We start from the raw sequence: 17,650 nt of genomic DNA on the forward strand, positions 1-17,650 counted from the left end.
ACTTAAAAAAAAGTATTACAGTAATGGAATGTGTGAAAAGCCAAAATTACTAGCCAATATCAATTAGTTATATAAATGCAAAATTCTAAATAAAATAATGATACACTAAATCCATCAATGGCTAAAACAGTATAGCATGACAAAGCTGTGCTTACCCTAAATATGCAATGCTGGCTTAACATTGGCAAGTCTATAATGTAATTTGCCACATTCATAAAATAAATAAGAAAAAAGATAATTTTCTCAAAAACAGTTCCAGAAAAAAGGTATACAATAAAGTTAAACAACAATATTATTAATAGAAAACAAAAAAAATTAACAAACAACAATAAACCAGCAAACCAGGAATAAAAGGTTATTCTTTAAAATGATAAATGGACATTAAAGAAACTACAGTAAACACCATACTTAATCATAAAATTAAAAATACTCTCTTTAAAAGTAGAAAAGAAAGAAAATGACTCATATAACCATTTTTGTTCAATGTGGTACTGAGCGCCCTAGCCAGTGCAGTCAGACAAAATAAATACATAGACACATTATTAAATGTATACAAGTGAAAAGAAACAAAACTGTTAATATGACTGTTTTCATATACAAATCCAAGAGAATCTATATAAAAAGTATATTTAATTATATAGATTAGTAAGTTTGCTGTATGTAAGACTACTGTGCACAAAACAATTACAACAAATGCTAAATACGATTTTCACTGTGAATATACCATCAACAATAGCAAAAAATAAAATAATAAGGAATTTGAAATATACTGTTAGCTCACTTGGAAATGACCCTAACACTCTTATTTGATTTCCCATGCTATAAAGTCTAAAAAGCTAAAAAGAAGAAAGGAGGCATATATAAATATGTGTGTGTGTGTGCATGTGCATGTGTGCCAGAGCCTCTTGCAGCTAGACTCCTAAATTTGATGTTGGTTGTATCAAGCATATACACCATCCTGAGACTTGGAGGTGTAACTGAATTATGTGGGAGACACATATGGCTTAATGACATGGGTCAGCTATGTATGTTGGGAGAGATCTGTTTTTTTGTGAAACAAACATGGCAGAGTGCCTAGAATTCAGTCTCTGCCATACATGTCAAGTAGTGGACAAAGAGTGATGTTTCCCTATAACAGTCCCATAGCATGCCCTGGCTAGGCAGCATCTAAGCCTAGTTTCCTGGCCTTCATAGCTGTTTTATAAGCTATGTAATATATTTTATTAAAGATATCTCATTTTTATAAAATAGACAGAATTAATTCTAGCATTGGCAAGAGGGAACACTGATTAATAAAGTTACTGACACTAAAATTGGTTATAGGCAAAAAGCCCTGAAGGGGGATCTGGGATGGTTATCTGGCCTAGGTGGATCTGCAGATAGTAAGGATCCAATTGACATTAGAGGATGAAATATTGGTATTTTGTGGAATTCAATGGTAAAAATAGTTGCCAAAGTTATCACCTGTAGTCACTTGAATTAAAATGCCTTTTAAGTCAATATGAGGTTGGACCAAGCAACTGATTTTAAGGACTCAGAAAACATGTCTTTCCACACAGCATTGAGGAACATACTGGTGAGGAGGGCATCTTCATCTTTGAAGTGTTATAAAGTGGCTGAATTGTGTAAGCCAAAGATGAGATGAGAGATCCTGCTCTTGACATGGTCACCCTCATTTCAGTGGGGATGATAGGATATAGAACAGTTCCATCAGGTCAAAACATTTCCCCAGGCCACTTTGTAGTCACAACCTCTATCCACACCTATCTGCTGGCAACCACTGAGTAGTTTTCTATCCCTTATATCTTTGCCTTCACCAGAATGTCTCATAAGTGGAATCATATTGTGGATATTTTAAATGTGTCAACTTGGGTAGAATGGACTAAATTTTCTACGATTCACTTACCTGGATGTCTGAGGTTAGAATGAGTCACAAGAGAGATTATTATGGGAGATTTTGAGGGTGGAAGTGAAGACACTCCATCATTTAAAAAAAACTTTTTAACCTTTATTTATTTTTGGGAGAGAGATATAGAGATAGAGAGAAAGAGAGAGAGAGAGAGGAGAGAGAGAGAGAAAGCAGAGGAGGAACAGAGAGAGAGAGGGAGACACAGAATCTGAAGCAGGTTCCAGGCTCCGAGCTGTCAGCCCCGAAGTGGGGCTTGAACTCATGAACTGCGAGATCATGACTTGAGTCAAAGTCAGATGCTTAACCAACTGAGCCAACCAGATGCCCTGACACTCCATAATTTTTTAAATTTTAATTTCAGTAGAGTTAACATACAGTGTTGTATTTTCAGGTGTACAATTATAGTGATACAACAATTCCATACATCACCATTTTTATAGTTCACAGACATTGCTTATTGGCTGGCCCACCTCAATGGCGTGAGACATTGGTCAAGCCTGCAGCTGTTCCAAATTTCCTCTGGATCCTCTTTGCTTTCCTGACTCTTCTGTCTGGTATATGTACTTGATATGTGTTGAAGGACCTCAGATTCTGCATAACACCCATGCCATTAACTATAGAGGCTCTGAGAACATATTCTGTCCTCAAGGGCTCCAGCTTGTGCTTATGCATTATAGCTTGTTATTGTTCTCCCCACGTTTACACCAACTTCTCTTTCTGACTGCCTGCACTTTGGTCATAAAGCTTCAGCATCAGATGTGAAGAAGACAGCCTTACAGAAACTACTTACTCAGCTCCCACAGTGGTGTGAAGTCAAATATCTCTAATGATGAGCTTATTATGAGGAGCACCAGCCCTGAATAGACACAGAATAACTTCTTCAAGCCAGAACTGACACCCTTCTCTAGGTCTATGCTCAACTTTGCACTTTGAACAGGTGAACAGTAATTTCCTGAATTCCATGGACCCTGTTCAATCACTGACATTTAGATAAACAAGACTTTTTTTCCCAATACACACTGTGCCTCAGTACTCATTCTGGGGCATATTTCATGACAATTAAAAAAATAATGTTTATTATTTATCTTTTGAGAGAGAGAGAGGGAGACAGAGCATGAGCAGGGGAGGGGCAGAGAGAGAGGGAGACACAGAATCAGAAGCAGGCTCCAGGCTCCAAGCTGTCAGCACAGAGCCCTATGTGGGGGTCAAACTCACGAACTATGAGATCATGACTTGAGCCAAAGTAGGACACTTAACTTACTGAGCCACCCAGGAGCCTCTATGGCAAATTTAAAGGCATATTTTTGTCACGTAGGCTAGGGAATGACACTTAATGGTCAGACTGTTGACACTTAGGTCCTAATAGATGTTGTCTGTCCTTCAACCAACCCTTCCAGATGCCTCACGACTATCACTGGGACTATATTAGAGCTACTTGAGTTCTTTCTCTGCTTAAGGTTTTATCTGGGAATTTAGGCCAAGAACACAGAGGTTGGTTGGTTTTGGGATGAAACTCAGGGCTCCTGGCACTCAGGATCTCCCAACGCTCTCCCTTCACTTCCTGTAGACTATGATCAAGGTCCCAGAAGAGGCTTTCATGAAGTGATCCATGGTTCTAAAACAAAAACTTTGAAAGGGGCCACTGGATTTGTCATTATCATCCTACTCTTTGTTTCTTTTTTTCTGGCCTGGACTAAGGTGAGAAGTACAGCTTGTGCAGGAAGCTAAAGCTTATCCTATAGGGCTAATGTTCATCCACCCAAGGAGCCAATTGTTTTGAGTACTTGTCCTGCCAAAAATCCCTATTCCTTTTCAAAGTAGCGAATGATGCCGTTTGTTCTATAAGTGATGTTATATGTTGTATATCCTTGATTACTCTCTCCAGTCATGAACCAGCAGGACCACGCCAAAAGGCCCTGCCTCACCACTCAAACCTGAGCAGCCCCTAGCACTCTCATTACTTCATTGTTATCCTAGATAGTTGTAAATAAGTTGTAAATAAGACCTGATGAGTGAGGAAATATGTTGTTTCTAGACAGTGTTTCTGTCTGTGAGGAAATATGTTGTTTCTAAACAGACAATATGTTTAGAGACAGTGTGACTAACCCAGATGTCATACCTGGAGTCTGACAGAAACAGGGTTGTTACCTGGCTAACAGGACTTTTGCAAAGAGTGTTCTTTGACTAATGGAGGCAGCGGAAGTGAGGAAGGCCATTCCTATATTGTTACTTCACATACATTTTATTATTTGAATTATTTATCAAAAAGCATATAGTAAATATTTCTAAGAGTTACAAAAGTAGGAATTTCATGGTGACATGACTTTCATCTGTCTTTTATCCTGAATACCTACCCACTAGGTCACTAAACCTATAAAATACTGTACACCTTATCCTTGTACACTAGAAATCTTGACACAAAGCCATAGGACATCAGTTGAGGTAACTACATAGATAAAAATAAAAGTTAGCATTGTATTATATTTTTGGTTTGTAACTCCTCCTTCTTTCTCTATGTGGTTTAAAAGACAAAAACATAAAACAGTAATTATAAATCTATGTTAATGGAAACAAAATGTAAAAGGTGTATTTGTGGCAGTAACTACATAGAGAGGAAGAGATAAAACTGTATGGAAAGAAAATTTATATAAACTATTGAAACTAAGTTGGTATTGATTCAAGTTAGATTGTTACAAATTGAAGATACTAATTGTAATCCCAATAGTAACCTCTTTAGAAATTAAAAAAAAAAGAATAAAACTGGACCACTCTCTTACACTATACACAAAAATAAACTCAAAATGTATTAAAGACCTAAATGTGGGACATGAATCCATAAAAATCCTAGAGGATAACACAAGCAGTAGCCTCTTTGACATTGGCTGTAGTAACTTCTTTCTAGATGTGCCTACTGAAGTAAGGGTTAAGAAAGCAAAAATAAACTATTGGGACTTCATCAAAATAAAAAGCTTCTGAACATAGAATGAAACAACCAACAAAGTTAAAAAACAACCTGTGGAATATGAGAAGATGTTTGCAATTGACATATCTGTTAAAGGGATAGTTTCCAAAATATATAAGGAACTTATAAAACTCAAGTCCCAAAAAACAAATAATCCAATTAAAAATTGGCAGAAGACATGAATGGACATTTCTCCAAAGGAGATACACAGATGGCCAACAGACACATGAAAAGATGCTCAACATCACTCATCATCAGGGAATACAAATCAAAACTATAATGAGATGTCACCTCACATTTGTCAGAATGACTAAAATCAACACCACAGGAAACAACAGGTGTTGGAGAGGATGTGGAGAAAGGGGAACCCTCTTGTAGTGTTGGAATGCAAACTGATGCAGCCACTCTGGAAAACTGTATGAAGTTTCCTCACAAAGTTAAAAATAGAACTACCCCACAATCCAGGAATTGCAGTACTAAGCATTTACCCAAAGAATACAAAAATACTAATTCAAAAGGATGCATGCACCTCAATGTTTATAGCATCATTATCTACAATAGTCAAATTATCGAAACAACTCAAGTGTCCATAAGCTGATGAATGGATAAAGAAGATGTGGTATGTATGAACAACGGAGTATTACCCATAAAAAAGAACAAAATCTTCCCATTTGCAATGACATGGATGGAGCTAGAGAGTATTATGTTAAGAGAAGTAAGTCATAGAAAGACAAATATCATTTCATTTCTTAAAAGGGATAATCCATCAAGAAGATATAATAATTATAAACATATGCACACCTAGCAACAGAGTCCTAAAATATAAGAAGGGAAAACTGATAATTGAATAAATTGTTCTAAAATAATAAAGAATTCAATACTCCACTTCCATTAATGGATAGCACAATAATGCAAAAGATTGATAATATAGGACTTGAACAACAATATAAGCCAACTAGGCCAAACAGACATACATAGAATGTCTAACTTAATGTCTAATTCTAACCCCAAAGCACAAGAATACACATTCTTCTCAAGTACACATGGAACATTCCCCAGGATAGACCATATATTAGGATACAAACAAAGCTCAATACTTTAAAAAAGATTAAAATCATACAAAAATATCTTCTCCAATAACATTGGATGAAATTATAAATCAATAAGAGAAAGAAACCTGAAAAATTTACAAATATGAAGAAATTTAAATGCACTCACAAAACCAATGGGCCAAAGAAGAAATAACAAGGGCAATTAGAAAATACTTTGGGAAAAAAAAAAAAAAAAAAAAACGAAAACAAGAACACAACATAGCAATTTCATGTAATGCAGCAAAAGCAGTGCTCAAAGGGAAGAGAATAGCTCTAAACATGTACATTCAAAAAGAGGAGCACACGAAACCAAAAATGAGCAGAAATAAGGAAATAACAAATATTATATCAGAAGTAAACAAAATAGTAACTAGAAATCAAATATCTTGACAAAAATTTCAATGTGGAATTACCATATGACCCAGCAATACCATTCCTAGATATATACTAGAAAAAAAATTGAAAACAGGTGTTGAACAAGAATTTGTATACAGATTTTCTTACCAGCACTATTCACAATAGTCAGCAGATAGAAACAATCCAAATGTCCATCAGCTGCTGCATCAATAAAGAAAATGGGGCATATCCATACAGTATAAGGAAGAATGAAGTACTAATATGTGTTACAACATGGGTGAACCTTATGTAAACATTATGTAAAGTGAAAGAAACCACACACAAAAGGTCATTAATTACATGATTCTATTTATATTAAATATCAAGAATATGAAAATCTATAAATACAGAATGCAGATTAGTGGTTGCCAGAAGTTGTGTGTGGGGGAGCACAGGGGATTGATTACTTAATAGACATGGAGTTTTCTTTTGGGGTTGTGAAAATTTTCTGGACCTAGATAGAGGTGATGGTTACAAAACACTGTGAATATACTAAGTGCCACTGAATCATGCACTTTCAAGTGGCTAAAATGTTGAATTTTACGTAGGTAACTTTTACCTCAATTTAAAAAGAAAAATTATTTAGATAGTGATACAGAGGGAATTCTAAGATGCACCCCCCCCACACACACGAGATTATAGGCCCCTGGTTATTCAATCTAATGCTAATCAAAGTACTTCTGTGATTCAATTTTGCACATGTAATTGAAATCCCAAATGAATTGACCCTATAATGTTGATATTATCTGGGTGGATTTGACTTAATCATATGTGCCATTCAAAAGTAGACAATTTTCTCCAGCTAGTAGCAGAAGTGGAAGTTAGAGAAATTCTAAGTGTTAGAGAGATTTAAAGTAACAGTGGTTCTCTCTTGTTGGGATTAAGGGGACCATATCATAAAATATGAAAACAACCTCTAGTTGCTAAGAGCTGTCCTTGGGTATAGCTAGTAAGAAAATCGGGACCTCAGTCCTACATCCGCAAGGAACTGGATTCTGCCAATAACAAGACAGTGTTTAAAAGCAGATTTTCCCTAGGTTTGCCACTAGATAAGGACACAGCAAGCCAACACCTTGACTTCAGCCTTGTGATTCTCTGAGAAGAGAACCTAGCCATGCTGTGCCTGATATGACCTCTAGTAAATTTTGTTGTATATGCTTCCAAGTTTGTGGTACTTGGTTTCACAATAATAGAAAACCAATATAGGTTTTACTGTATTTATTACATGGAACTATGTTCAAATATACTGTTAGGTTAAAAAAAAACAAGTCTCACTATAGTATATATTATTCAATTGAAATATGTGAATATATATAATGTGTTATTTTTATTAACATATTTTAATAAAGCAAACAGCATTCCTAACATGTCTAAGATTAGAAAAGCCATTTGAATCATCTTTATTTCTACTACAGAAGGGAGATTTATCTTAAACCATTCTTACTAATATTATCAAGAAAAACTGAGTTTTAGTAACATTTGAGTACAAAGCTTTATTTAACAAAGTCTTACTAAGCTTAAAAAAGTGATGTTACATCAGCTGATAAAATTTTTGAAACAAAAATTTTCCAACTAATCATTACTGTATTACTCATGCTATATTACAATGTTTCAAATGTTTTAAAACATTTAAAATAACAAAAGGACAAATAATCATTTATGCCCATGAAATTTTTGCAACTTTTAGCATTAGAAAACATTTGTATTAATTTTTTTAAAAAAACTTAGTTGAGTGGTGAACAAAAGTTTCTTGTTCAGAGTAAATCGTAAAAATGTAGTGACTCTAAAACTTCATTCTTCTTCAAACTTTCTTTTTTCTGTTAAGCATAATTCTGTACCATCCTTAAAGGAGAAACTCACATTTATGATGTAATTCTTCCCAGATTTAAAAAAATTTTCCTTTACATTAGCATATGCATAGAAAATGAGTTCCAATAATATACACCAAACTGGATTGTTTTATTTTTGAAAAATAACTCAATTATTAAGATTTTAAAAATATTTTTAAAAGAACAGACAAAAATAGAAGAAATAGAAATTACAGATCAATGAGGAATGTGTGTGTGTGTGTGTGTGTGAGTGAGTGTGTGTGCGTGTACCAATTTCAAGGCTTACCAAAATAGATTGTTTGCTTTTATGGAAAACTTAGGAAAAAAATGTATTCACTTCGAAACTTTTCCCTTTAACCTAAAATTTTGTGCTTAAGTGCTACTCGGTTGAGAAGCTAAGTAACATCCTAAATATTAAAGAACAATTTTAAGTGTATTTCCTCCTTGCTTGAGCTAAGAAAGTATTCCTATGCAGAAATACATACAAAATAAACTTTCTGAAAAATATATAGCAAACTCGTTTACTTTCTATATTATATATATCTTTATTACTGTATTTTGTAAAACACAATCATTAAGGGCAATAAAGATATCTAAGAATAGATGCTGAAGTATACCAAAAATTAAAGAACATAAATCAGCAATTTTTTAAAAAAAATAATGTTTATTTCTTTATTTTTTATTTTTTTTAATGTTTATGTATTTTTGAGAGAGACAGAGCACGAGCGGGGGAGGGGCAGACAGAGAGGGAGACACAAAATCCAAAGCAGGCTCCAGGCTCTGAGCTGTCAGCACAGAGCCTGACGGGGAGGGGGGGGGCTTGAACCCATGAACCATGAGATTCTGACCTGAGCTGAAGTGGGACACTTAAATGACTGAGCCACTCAGGCGCCCCTAATGTTTATTTATTTTTCAGAGAGAGACAGAGCGCCAGAGGGGGAGGGGCACAGACGGAGGGAGACACAGAATCTGAAGCAGGTTCCAGGCTCTGAGCTGTCAGCACAGAACCCGAGATGGGGCTTGAACTCACTTACTGTGAGATCATGACCTGAGCCAAAGTTGAACGCATAACCGACTGAGCCACCAAGGCGCCCCTAAAGAAATAATTTTCTAAACCTCATTAAAGGGTTCCAAACTTGCCTGATCTTAAAAATTATCTGGGGTCCTTCTTAAATTACAAATTGTCACATTCCATTCCAAACGTACTAAATTAAAACCTCCAGAAGACAAACCAACGTACCTATGTATAATTTGTATATCTAGAATGCCACCCAAGAAAGGGAAGATTTGGAAAATCCTGGGAGATCAGACTTACCAAAAAAAAAAAAATCTGAAAATAATAAACAAACGGAACAAATATGAAATTTTGCTATTCAAGTGAAGGAAGTACAAAGGGGGCATGCACAAGGATGTTTCCTGAATCTATGCTTGTAACAGAAAAAAAAAGGAAAAATCTAATTGTGCGTCAATAGGAAAACAAAAAACGAGCAATGCAATTATACAATGGAACACTGTACTGCTGTAAAAAAGACTTACATCTATCTATACATCAATATAGATGAATCTCAAAAACATGATTTGTAATAAAAGCAGGTTGTGTTTTTGTTTATGTATGGATATATATTTATTTATATGCAATGGAACACTGTACTGCTGTAAAAAAGACTTACATCTATCTATACATCAATATAGATGAATCTCAAAAACATGATTTGTAATAAAAGCAGGTTGTGTTTTTGTTTATGTATGGATATATATTTATTTATATGCTTTGTTTATGTATGGATATATATGTATTTATATGCATATACACACACATGTAAAATATTATAAAAATGACTATGTGTTTGTATGTATGTGTTTTATATATTTTTTCAAACTGTATATAGTATAAAAGCATGGATGTATGCTTTATTCTCTCAACCTTGTTTAGTATGATTCAGTATTTCATAAATTAATGTGATTGATTACAACATGTGTTGGTAAGGTGTGGACAATCTTTTGGAGGGCAATCTGCATATATACATTTACTGAAACAAGGCCAGTAACTGTAAATGTATGGAAATAATACCAATATTAATTAATTGGGGATTGGTTAAATAAATTATAATTTGAACACTCTTGAAACATCAGAAACAGAGTGCTTAAACTATTACTAACCTGAAAATAATTTATGATATGCTATTACATTAAAATAGATGCATAAACTATATGAATATAATAGTGAGTAGAGAACATTTAGTAAGACCATATACTAAAATATTTATCTTTATATATTACACGTTTATGTATATATTTCAAATTTTATAAAAGAAACCTCCAAAGGCAAAAAAATAAAATAATTTAAGAAAGTTTTATATTAAATTAATTGAACTAAATAATTTTAAATGACCATTTAGTCTTCAACTAACTCAAATGGTTCTGAAAAAAAATCATGTGTCCTTCTAGGTGAAGAGAAAATAATAAAGCAAATGTAGCAAAATGTTAACAGTGGAGAATACAGTGAAGGATATGTGGGGATTCTTTGTGCTACTTTCAACACCATTCTGTAACTTTGAAATTATTTTGTAACAATGTTCTTTAAAAAATACTACTTATATAATAATGGAAGGTGTTTTTCTTTATTTAGTTTGTGTTTTTGCCTGTGACATGATTCCCAAACCTACCTCATATTAAGAATTTTTTAAGGAACTTAAACACAGGGTCCCAGGCCTGGCTTCAATTTATTAAACTAGAATATTCAGAGAAGAGTCTAAGAATCTTAATCTGAGCTATTTGTTATGATGTGGCAGGTTTAGAAACATTACCTGATGACCTTGCCAACAAATTTAATTTTATATGAGTACAGTTGATACACAATGTTACTTTAGTTTCAGGTGTACAACAGAGTGATTCAACTTCTCTGTATGTTATCCTGAGCTCACCACAAGTCAAATAAAATTAACAAAACAAGAAAAAAATAAAACAAACTTGAATAAAATTTAAAAAATACAATAAACCAGGTAGTACTCAGTGTTGGTATACACATGAGAAAACAGGAATGTTCATACACTGTACATGGCAAATTGAGAAAATATTTTCAAGGTTGATTTCTATGACAATTAAAAGCATCCATAGTCATATGCAATGACAGTCCTAGGAATTTAATTTAATACATATTAGTATTAGAAAAACTATGTACAAATAAGTTCAATCAACATTCTTTCTTATGGTCAAAACTACAAACAGCACAAATATCTATAAATATAAGAATGGATGTGTGTGTATTATCTTTATTTTAAAGGAAAATATTTGGACTGATTTAGAATAAAATATGAATAGTATATTTCTTTTTTTAATGTTTATTTATTTTTGAGAGAGACAGAGACAGAATGTGAGTGGGTTAGGGGGAGAGAGAGAGAGGGAGACACAGAAGCAGAAGCAGGCTCCAGGCTCTGAGCTGTCAGCACAGAGCCCGACGTGGGGCTCAAACTCACGAGCTGTGAGATCATGACCTGAGCCGAAGTCGGATGCTCAACCGACTGAGCCACCCAGGCACCCCTGAATAGTATATTTCTTTGTCTGTATTTAATTTTACTGAGGACTTTTTCTGGCATCTTGGGAGCTTGCTCAACCCAGGCTTAGGACAATCTTGAAGGGTCAGAGATTTTAACATTCCCAGGGTAACATCTACCAATAAATGACCCACATCTATGGATAAATACTCCAGTTTTCCGTCAATAATTCGGATAATTCTAAGGCACATTCTACATGGTACTTTGGACTGAGAGGGTCCCAGCAGGATTGTGCCAATGCCTTTTGGCCATGGCTATCTCTGGTACTATAGTTTTAATGAACTTTTTCATCCTAAGACTATATACAAAATAATATTTAGTATATACTATTTTCAATAGTTTCATGTCCTTTTATCTAAACATTTTATTTCTGTATTTAAGTATATAACAGGAATAAGACACTTCATTTTTTTCCCAAATAGCTAACCAATTATCCCACCACCATTCCTTCAGTAATGTAACCTCTCCCTGCTAATTCAAAATATTTCAATCAGATGTCTAATATTTCTCTATATTTCTTGATAATTGGCTTTCTCTACTGTTTCATTTGTTCTATATTTATTCTGTTATAACATGTTTTAATATTATAGCTTCACAATACTTTGTAACTGTCAGCATAACTTTCTCAAATTATTGTTCTGGATTGTTGGAAGACCTCAGTGTTGTTCTATTTTAGAGGCCATGCTAGAGTCTTGTAAAGTGAAGTTGCACTGATATAATTAAGAGGAGACCATAAGTTTGTCACAGGTTCTAAGGATATGAAAATCTACCAGCAAGACTCAGTGTCTCACCTCATGGAAAGACCTCAAAGAGACCCTTCACAAGAGGAACCATCAGCTTAGGTTTATAATTCAAAGTCCTTAAATGGGGGGGGGGGGGGGTTGCTGTCAGGAGAAGCAGGCCTTGCCAAGTTTTTACAACTGAAACCCTATTTTTCAGCTGAAAATAATTGTATTGTCTGATTATAACAACCAAACACTGAATGCATGCTAATGGGAAATAAGACAAAAACAACCACCCTTCCCCATAAAAAAAAAAAAAAAGAGGGAAATAAAAGTTTTTTTGTTTTTTGTTTTTTGTATATGTCTCTTCCTGGGGTGCCTCAGTAGTTTAGTCAGTTAAGTGACCCACTCTTGATTTAGGCTCAGGTCATGATCTCCTGATTCTTTTTGAGCCCCCCATCGGGCTCTGCATTAGAGTGCTTGAGATTCTCTGTCTCTCTCTCTTTCGCTGCCCTTCTCCCCCTAACCTCTCAAAAATATATAAAGTAAAAAAAAAAAATAGTCACTTCCTATGTATTTTCCATACTTCCTAGCTTCGATGTTAGGGATAATTTTGGGGTATTCTTGCAGGGGAGTGGAGGGAAGTGGGCATTTTTAATGGTATAGAAGAGAAATAAGTAATTATTTAAAGGCTCCAGCAGAAGTCAGGGCAAAGGCAAATACAAAGTACTAAATATTATGACCTGTTTGGTCCTAAAGACTACTAAACAGGAGGAAAAAGGGGGGACTGTGTTATTGTGGGGAGAAGGCAGGGATGGAGAAAAAGGTGGCCCCGCCCACGCTCCCGCTCCCCACTCTCTGGCCGCAATCCAGGTATGAACCATAATTGGTTATCTGAGTTCACAGTGACGTGGCCCTTAGGAGACCTACAGCTGACGCGTAGATTAGTGTCTCCTCCTAGTTGCAGTCTGGTAGTCGTTTGTGGCTGTGTGCTGGCTCGCTATTGCCTTGAAGGCTGGCGAGCCTGTAGCCCAGGGAAGGAGGAAGTTGTACAAGCTGAACCTGATCCGTAGCAGGTTGGTGGGCGCTGACTGGGGTGGCAGAAGGCTAAGACCAGAGCGGTTCCAGGACTGGATTTTCCCTATCCCCGTCCCCAATACCCATTTATATGGTGCAAGAAGTGGAGGACTTGGTGGGAAGAGACAGAGAGGGGCCAACAGTTAGGAATGGGTACCAGTTGGGATGTCCTTGGAGTGGTGATCTCGTCGGCGATCCGGCGTCTGGAAGGGAAGGGCCAGAGAAGGGGAGAGCGAGGAAAAAGTCTGATTATTGCAGGGCGATGGGAGGGGGTCGTAACCGTTGACCCTGGAGATGGTCGACCCCGCCACGGTTCTAGGCCTCTGTTCTGGTATCGGTTCTCCACCGTTCGTCCATTTTGGAGCGGGAAATGGTGGGCTGCGGCAAACGGGAGCGAAGGGGCGGGGATGGGTGTTGCTGCAGAGGATAGGGACAGGAATTAGGTCCGGGGAACACTTCCCTTCTGCTCAGGAGGCAGTCGAGTGGGGGGCTTTTCGACTGAGGGATATAGTTGGGGAGCAGGAAACTTGTTTCTGACCCTGCAAGTCGGTCTAAGCCTGGGCGCTGCTTGTGGTCCCTGGGGTAAGCAAGACAAAGTCCTGAGATCTCAGCGGGTACAGGTTTGCAATTCCCACACTACCCCTTTGCCCTTCGTCCATTTTGATGCATAAAATGGTGGGCAGTGAAAGGAGGGTGAACTCTAGAAAGGCTGCTGCGTCGCAGCCACGTTGAAATTCTTTATAAATAAACACTTCACCATCCAGCAAGCGGTTTTGACTCCCCCACCCAACAAGTTGTCCATTTGCATTCAAGATATGGTAATTAGGTGACGGGAGGGAGGAGACGGGGGGGGGGGTGGGGGGGTGGGTAAAGGGGCCTAAAGAAGAGAGGAAACTGGTTTGGAATAATCATCTTTGGTTACAATGCCTATTTATGGAGCACATCACAGGGCAGAAAATGAAGTCGTGATACATTATGGAGGAGAAAGAGGAAGTGGTAACATTTGATTAGCGGAGTCCAAAATCAACAACAAAGCTGGTGCCTCTGATACTGATCAACTAATCAGTCCTGGCCATTGTCGCATTTCTGTCTGCTGGTCTTCAGGTGCCCTGGTGCAGCAGATTTCAAGGCTAAAAGAGGAAGACTGCTTTTGATCCCTGCAGGTAGGGGGCTGCCTGGGGCCCTTTGGTGTAGTATTACCAGGGATCAGGACAGAACCTGGGGGACTCACTGCCTTTCCTGCCCTAGTTAAGTGCAGGATGTGTGAGCACGGGCCTAAGGAAGAATTTATCGGGAAAATGGTGGGCTTTGTAGCAGGGCTAGGGCTGGGTCTGGAGCGTCCCCTAGAGGGCGCACGAAATCTCTCAGATGGGAAAACCTTTTCTGACAGCTCTGAATTCTGTTGTTATAAAGCATTCCATCCTTCTTGCTTCTTATCTCCTAGGAAAAGTAAGCAAGAAAAAAAAAATCTCAACATGGAAAGTGTCCCCCAGGAAAGCAAAGGAGAAGATCAGGCTCCAGTGCAGAATGAAGAAGAAGCTCACCCTTTGGGAGGTGGTGAAGGCCAGGAGCCTAGAGGAAATATTAGAGCGGGTTGGGCCCCACCTGCCCACGATGGTAGAGAGGACATGCCCAATAGGCTGGTCTATAACCTTCACATGATAGACGGAGATGCAGATGATATGGAACGGTTCATGGAGGAGATGAGAGAATTAAGGAGGAAAATTAGGGAACTTCAGCTGAGGTACAGTTTGCGTATACTTATAGGAGATCCCCCTCACCATGACCATCATGATGAGTTTTGCCTTATGCCTTGAGTGCTAAGGTTAATAATAATAACCCCCCTGCTTCCCAAAGTTGTATTTTCTTGATGTACCCTTTACTGTGAACCTGTGTTGTTCTGTCATTTTTCTGATTAGATATTTCATTTTGACTTAGTCTGCAAGTTTTTCTGTCAGCAGGGGAGTTTCATCAACTTGCATGAAAAGATGTTTATTACATACTGTGAAGGTAATAAAGCAGTTAAAAAGCAATCTATAGATATACTATCTCATTTAAAAGTGTGCATATTATATACATATATAGTTTTCTTATTTTCTTTAATTTTTCTTGATTACTTGTTTTTTCTCATTTTTCCAAAATGAATACATATGTATTATATATGTTGGAAAAAAGTAAGAGGCAAAGAACTTGCCAATTGGATTATAAAAGGAATGGAGACAATCAACAAATATTTGAGAAACATTTAAAGACATAAATCTTGTCTTACCTCTTATAAGATCTCTTATTTAGAAGCACAAACCTAGTAATCATTACAGCTACATTTCTTTACAGTCAGCCTATTAATCTATAAAGTGAAAATAATATATGCCTTCCAGGACTAGTGTGGGAATCAAATGAGGTAATAAAGAACCTCTGTGGCTGGCTCTACCCATACATGCAAGGTTCTGACACTTTAAGTGCCCTTCATATTTAGAGAAGAGCCCAAGAAGTATGCCTACCCTGGAGTATAATTGAATGCCAAGTGGGTAACTTTTCTATATGCTTCTGTGCCCCTTTTCCCTGGATAATGCCATGACTGCTAAGTATTTCTTCCCCTTCTGCTAGGTTCTGCTCCCTCCACTGGTCCCTACCACTGCTGATGTGCTAGAATCCTAAAGATGACAAAGACCCACTGATTTCTCTTGAACCTTCAATGGTCTGAGTTTCCATTTTGCCCTTTCAGAAATATAGAGAATGTCACTTTCTGCTTTGTAGTTATACTTAATCCAGGTGGATACTTCTCTAGTTCTGCTTAGGGATCCAAATAGCCCTTTATGGTTTTTCTCATACTTTCTTCATTATCCCTTTCCCCTAGATAAATCTGAATGACACTAGATTTATTGTGCCTAATTTAGTGCCTATTTAGTGTGCCTAAAATTGGACTATCATTTCCATCCTCTGATGCATATGGCCCATTTCCTTGACTCTCCATTTTCTGTGCAGACACTGCTATAGGTCTCACTCTGCACATACACAGGTGTGAAGGTGGTTTTATGCCAACCTAACCCCAGAATACTGAGTAGTCTCTACTCATACTAACCTACATGGATCCAGAGGAATTTCCCTCTTCCCTTGCTTTGATTTTTGCTGTGCCCAATAAACCTATAATCACATAATGGGAAACTGGCTGAGACTAAATACCTGGTAAATCAACCATTTGTTTAGAGAATTTTCCATCACCCAGTCACTACTGGTACCCAAGTAGACTGTATCCTTCTCACAATAAATATATTGTCCTATTGGTACTTGCACCCTCAGTGCCTACCATAGGGAATGGTAAGTTGTAGGGTACAACAGTTAATTATAGCTGAATTGAGAGTCCTGCAATGTGGGCTCAGGTTTGCCTCTGATTATAGGCAAGTAACTTTATTTCTCTACAGGCTGTAGCTTGCAATTGAAAAAGGAACACAACAGAGAAAGCATTAAGCAACAATATCAACACATGGACTTACCATAATGTTACATTTGCCAATGTTTATCAACATGTGCTATACAGACCAGCTGCATCATAATCACCTGAGGAACTGACAAAAAAAAATTCTGGAAACTAGGTTTTACTCCAAGTTCATCAGACATCTCTGGACTTACATAAATTAAAGTGGAGATGCCCCAGCTTTAGTTCAAGTTTGGGCACTCCTCTCCTCATCATGTATATATGAAAGTACTTTTTAAGTGCCTTAAACTATATACACCAGATTTTATTTTCCCACTAGACTGTGCCCTTTTTAAAGAGATAACTGTCTTATTTTTATGTTGTTATCTTTAATGCATAGGTTCTCAACCTTTGCAGGTTTGAATTACCTGAGATTTTAAAGGGGAGTTCAGGACCCACTCCCAACCAATTGAATCAGACTCATTGGAAATGAGACCAAGGGATTATTATATTGAAACAACTCTCACAGTGAGGGGCACCTGGGTGGCTCAGTGGTTAAGCATCCAAGTCTTGATTTTGGCTTAGGTAATAATCTCACGGTTTGTGGGTTTGAGCCCTGCATTGGGCTCTGCACTGACAGATGAGGAGCCTGCCTGGGATTATTTAAGGGCAAGTAACTTCTCATTGCCCCTCCC

At 37.0% G+C, this 17,650-nt stretch overlaps 1 protein-coding gene across 1 annotated transcript; it reads left to right on the forward strand.

Moving 5' to 3' along the window:
* The first annotated feature begins 14,458 nt into the window (after window positions 1-14,458).
* Window positions 14,459-15,573, forward strand: BEX5 (brain expressed X-linked 5). The gene is made up of 2 exons (XM_019438531.2): window positions 14,459-14,703; window positions 14,985-15,573. The coding sequence occupies exon 2, from the start codon at window positions 15,016-15,018 to the stop codon at window positions 15,355-15,357; it is 342 nt and encodes a 113-aa protein (XP_019294076.1). The 5' UTR covers window positions 14,459-14,703; window positions 14,985-15,015; the 3' UTR covers window positions 15,358-15,573.
* The last annotated feature ends 2,077 nt before the right edge of the window (window positions 15,574-17,650 follow it).

The sequence above is a fragment of the Panthera pardus genome, unplaced genomic scaffold (assembly GCF_024362965.1).
Source record: "Panthera pardus isolate Hobbes unplaced genomic scaffold, ASM2436296v1 HiC_scaffold_27, whole genome shotgun sequence".
Classification (NCBI taxonomy): domain Eukaryota; kingdom Metazoa; phylum Chordata; class Mammalia; order Carnivora; family Felidae; genus Panthera; species Panthera pardus.

Coding starts and splice junctions, on each gene's coding strand:
- BEX5 (XM_019438531.2), top strand. CDS start 15,016: ATGGAAAGTGTCCCCCAGGAAAGCAAAGGAGAAGATCAGGCTCCAGTG.